This window comes from Lithobates pipiens, unplaced genomic scaffold, assembly GCF_037356315.1.
Source record: "Lithobates pipiens isolate NorthernLeopardFrog02 unplaced genomic scaffold, aLitPip1_a1.2 Scaffold_1, whole genome shotgun sequence".
Classification (NCBI taxonomy): Eukaryota; Metazoa; Chordata; class Amphibia; order Anura; family Ranidae; genus Lithobates; species Lithobates pipiens.
Genome location: NW_027507685.1, coordinates 461,623 through 465,768, shown reverse-complemented (window position 1 = coordinate 465,768; position 4,146 = coordinate 461,623). Strand labels below are relative to the sequence as shown.

The 4,146-nt window shown below is 50.8% G+C and overlaps 1 protein-coding gene across 1 annotated transcript; it reads right to left on the bottom strand.

The window, feature by feature from the left end:
• Nucleotides 1–2,463: 2,463 nt before the first annotated feature.
• LOC143987061 (taste receptor type 2 member 40-like) lies at nt 2,464–3,561 on the bottom strand. Its single transcript, XM_077485541.1, has one exon. It carries the CDS (start codon nt 3,469–3,471, stop codon nt 2,464–2,466), a length of 1,008 nt encoding a protein of 335 aa, XP_077341667.1. The 5' UTR covers nt 3,472–3,561.
• Nucleotides 3,562–4,146: the final 585 nt, after the last annotated feature.

Genomic DNA, 4,146 nt, shown 5'->3' with positions numbered 1-4,146 from the left:
CTGTTTGCCCAACCTTGTTCGTCAAACAGTTTCGGCAAACAGTCCGCTCAAAATTTGCATGAGCGGACTTGCCCACACACGAGCTGTGTTCAACGAACTGTTTGCCAAACAGTCCGCTCAACTTTTGAAATGAACGGACTCGCCCACGTAAGGCGGAGGCAAATCCGCCCATTTCGAGCGCGTGTACGGGTAGGCGGGGCCCGCGAAGGAGACTTCGCGGGCGCCGCCGCCTGGAATGGGCTTAAAGGGGAACCCCAACGCCGAAAAAAATCGGCGTGGGGGTTCCCCCAAAGTCCACACCAGACCCTTGTCCGAGCACGCTACCCGGCCGGCCAGGAAAGGGGGGCGAGCGAGCGCGCCCCCCCTCCTGAGCCGTACCAGGCCGTGTGCCCTCAACATGGGGGGGTGCCTTGGGGAAGGGGGGGCCGCGCGGCCCCCCCACCCCAAAGCACCTTGTCCCCATGTTGATGAGGACAAGGGCCTCTTCCCGACAACCCTGGCCGTTGGTTGTCGGGGTCTGCGGGCGGGTGGCTTATCGGAATCCGGGAGCCCCCTTTAAGAAGGGGGCCCCCGGATACCGGCCCCCCACCCTATGTGAATGAGTATGGGGTACAATGTACCCCTACCCATTCACCTGTGAAATAAAGTACAAAAAAAAACACACAACACAGGGGAAAAAATATTTTATTGCACAGCTCCGGGGGTCTTCCGTCTTCGGGGGTCTTCTCGCCGGACTCCTCCGCTATGTGTGTGTAGCTCTTTTACTAGCGGAGGAGTCCGGCTTTCTTCCTCCCCGCCGCCGGCCTCTTCTCCCGACTTCGGGGGTCTTGTCCCCCTCTTCGGTTCTTCTGCCGGGCCACCGCGCCTTCTTGTAGCTCTTTTACAGGCGGTGGCCCGGTCTTCTGTCGCCGCTGCCTTCCGTTCTTCTGTCGCCGCCTTCGGTTCTTGTTCTTCTTCTTGTTCTTCTTCTTCTTCTCCAGGAGATGTTGACACGTCGCTCCCTCCGGCCGGAATGCCAGGGACACGCTCCGCTGCCACTTATATAGTGACAATGGGGCGGGGTCACATGGTATATGTCACATGGGTTGGTCACATGGTGACCCCGCCCCCTTACGATGTCATATCCCCATGTGACATCAACCCATGTGACCAACCCATGTGACATATACCATGTGACCCCGCCCCATTGTCACTATATAAGTGACCGCACAGCGCGGCTCTGGCATTCCGGCCGGAGGGAGCGACGTGTCAACATCGCCTGGAGAAGAAGAAGAAGAACAAGAAGAAGAACAAGAACGGAAGGCGGCGACAGCGACAGCGGCGACAGAAGACCGGGCCACCGCCTGTAAAAGAGCTACAAGAAGGCGCGGTGGCCCGGCAGAAGAACCGAAGGCGGCGACAGAAGAACGGAAGGCAGCGGCGACAGAAGACCGGGCCACCGCCTGTAAAAGAGCTACAAGAAGGCGCGGTGGCCCGGCAGAAGAACCGAAGAGGGGGACAAGACCCCCGAAGTCGGGAGAAGAGGCCGGCGGCGGGGAGGAAGAAAGCCGGACTCCTCCGCTAGTAAAAGAGCTACACACACATAGCGGAGGAGTCCGGCGAGAAGACCCCCGAAGACGGAAGACCCCCGGAGCTGTGCAATAAAATATTTTTTCCCCTGTGTTGTGTGTTTTTTTTTGTACTTTATTTCACAGGTGAATGGGTAGGGGTACATTGTACCCCATACTCATTCACATAGGGTGGGGGGCCGGTATCCGGATTCCGATAAGCCCCCCGCCCGCAGACCCCGACAACCAACGGCCAGGGTTGTCGGGAAGAGGCCCTTGTCCTCATCAACATGGGGACAAGGTGCTTTGGGGTGGGGGGGCCGCGCGGCCCCCCCTTCCCCAAGGCACCCCCCCATGTTGAGGGCACGCGGCCTGGTACGGCTCAGGAGGGGGGGCGCGCTCGCTCGCCCCCCTTTCCTGGCCGGCCGGGTAGCGTGCTCGGACAAGGGTCTGGTGTGGACTTTGGGGGAACCCCCACGCCGATTTTTTTCGGCGTTGGGGTTCCCCTTTAAGCCCATTCCAGGCGGCGGAGCCCGCGATGTCTCCTTCGCGGGCCCCGCCTACCTGTACACGCGCTCGAAATGGGCGGACTTTCCGAGCGGGAACAGTCCGCTCATTTCGAAAGTACAGCGGACAGGCCCACACACGGGCGGACTGTTCGCTCAAACACAGTTTCAGCGGACAGTTTTTCGGAATTTCCGAAAGACTTTGTCCGTCCAACTGTCCGCTGAAACTGTCCGCTGAAAGCCCACACACGAGCGGACTGTCCGCCCAAACACTGTTCAGCGGACAAGGTTGGGCGAACAGTCCGCCCGTGTGTACGCGGCCTTACACAAATCCTGAGTCTGGACCTAATTAATATTGATAATATACGCAAAACACTATATGTTCTCTTTAGGAATACGCTAGTCATACCTTAACAAATGGACAAATACCACAAACAAATTTTTGTGGGTGGGAAATTTATTTTTGTAGTTTTAAGTGTAATAAAAGCAATAGTTGGCTTCTTTGTCTTTGCTTTTTTAAATGAATGTACAGAACTAAGTAACTCTAAGGACACTTGTTTCAGCCGGGGACTTCCAAAAATGAGAACAATAGATTGTGAAGGAGAATAACTATAAATAACTATCAAACAGATGCAGAACCCTGGGCTGCTGGGAGGAAAGGCATCTATAAACATTAGAATTTCTGATATATAGAAGAAAATATATAACAGCAGAAGGCAGCTTATTGTCCTTGCTGCTCGAATCCGACCTTGAGCTCGTGTACTCAGCTCTCCATTTACATTTCTGTCAGAATTGTTATTTAACAGTGACTTGATAATCAGTCCATTGGCAACAGCGACTAAAATTAGAGGAAGAGAGCAGCTAATAAGGTTACAAGTGAGGAAGTAATAAATATTCAGTTTAGCGCCACTTATTTCCTCAGTCTCATTGCTTGAGGTGTTTAAATTTGGAGTTTCTTTGTTCAAGTTCCAGGCTGCAGGGACGCCAGTCGCCATTGCCATAAGAAAAGAGGCCAGGAGAAGATGAGGTATTAGTCGGGAAACTGCTAACTTAATCCGAATGAGAAGTGGATTGGTGAAGATAACAATCTGCAGACAATAATTGACAGATAGACAAACTGTGAACCAGAAATTGGAGTAAATTGGAATGTTCAGCATGATTGTGAACAAAGTGTAAATCTCATCCGAAAAGTAAAGATCACTGTTGAGAAAGCTTAGGAAATCATTTGCCAGCATTAGGAACTGAAACAGAACATTAGTTGCACCCATTGTAACCAAAATAAGATCAGAGGCGCTTAGGGCCTTTCCCATCATTTTGTCAGAGATGTTCACAGTGATGATGAGTGAGTTGGTGAAGACACCCATTATGGTGCTGACACCCAGTATAGTCATGGAGACTAGAATAAAGACTGGAAACATTAGAAAATCCAGATTCAGTCCTCTGAGCAGTCAGGCAAAATGTAACAGATATATCATTGCAAAATGCATTAGCGTATGATTTCTTGGTTCCAGATAGGATGCCTGCAATGTTTTATTCAAAATACATGAAAATTTAATTTTATGGAAACATAGAGGCTAATGTCCTAAATGAATTGATATAAACCCCTAGCTATCATGCAAGTCCAGATGGAAATAGGACCTAGCAAATGCACTGTAGCATATAAAGTTAAATGATCTATGGTGTTCTTATATTGCAAAACATTTGTAAAGAAAATGCATACCTGTATAGTTGTGGTCTAGTGCCTAGAAAATATGTCCCCACAAATGTTCCTAAATGTTTTAAAGATGATGGCACAATGAAGCTGCCAATAAACTACATAAACTTAGTCCTCCATTCCTGAAGCCATAGAGATGGACTTTCCTTAAAGAAGAAGTATAGCTAAAGCTCTCTTGGCTATACTTCTCCTGTAGGTCACAGGAGTACAGTTTGTTCTGTACTATTGTGACCCGTTTTCAGCCAACAGCGGGCTGACATCACTCAGCCAGACCAAGCTCTGAAAAATTCTAAACATATGGTCAGGATCTACCTAGATGCCTGGACCAGCACCTAGCTAAGCCTGAGCCAGACGCTCTTGCCCCCTTCAAAGCCCAGAC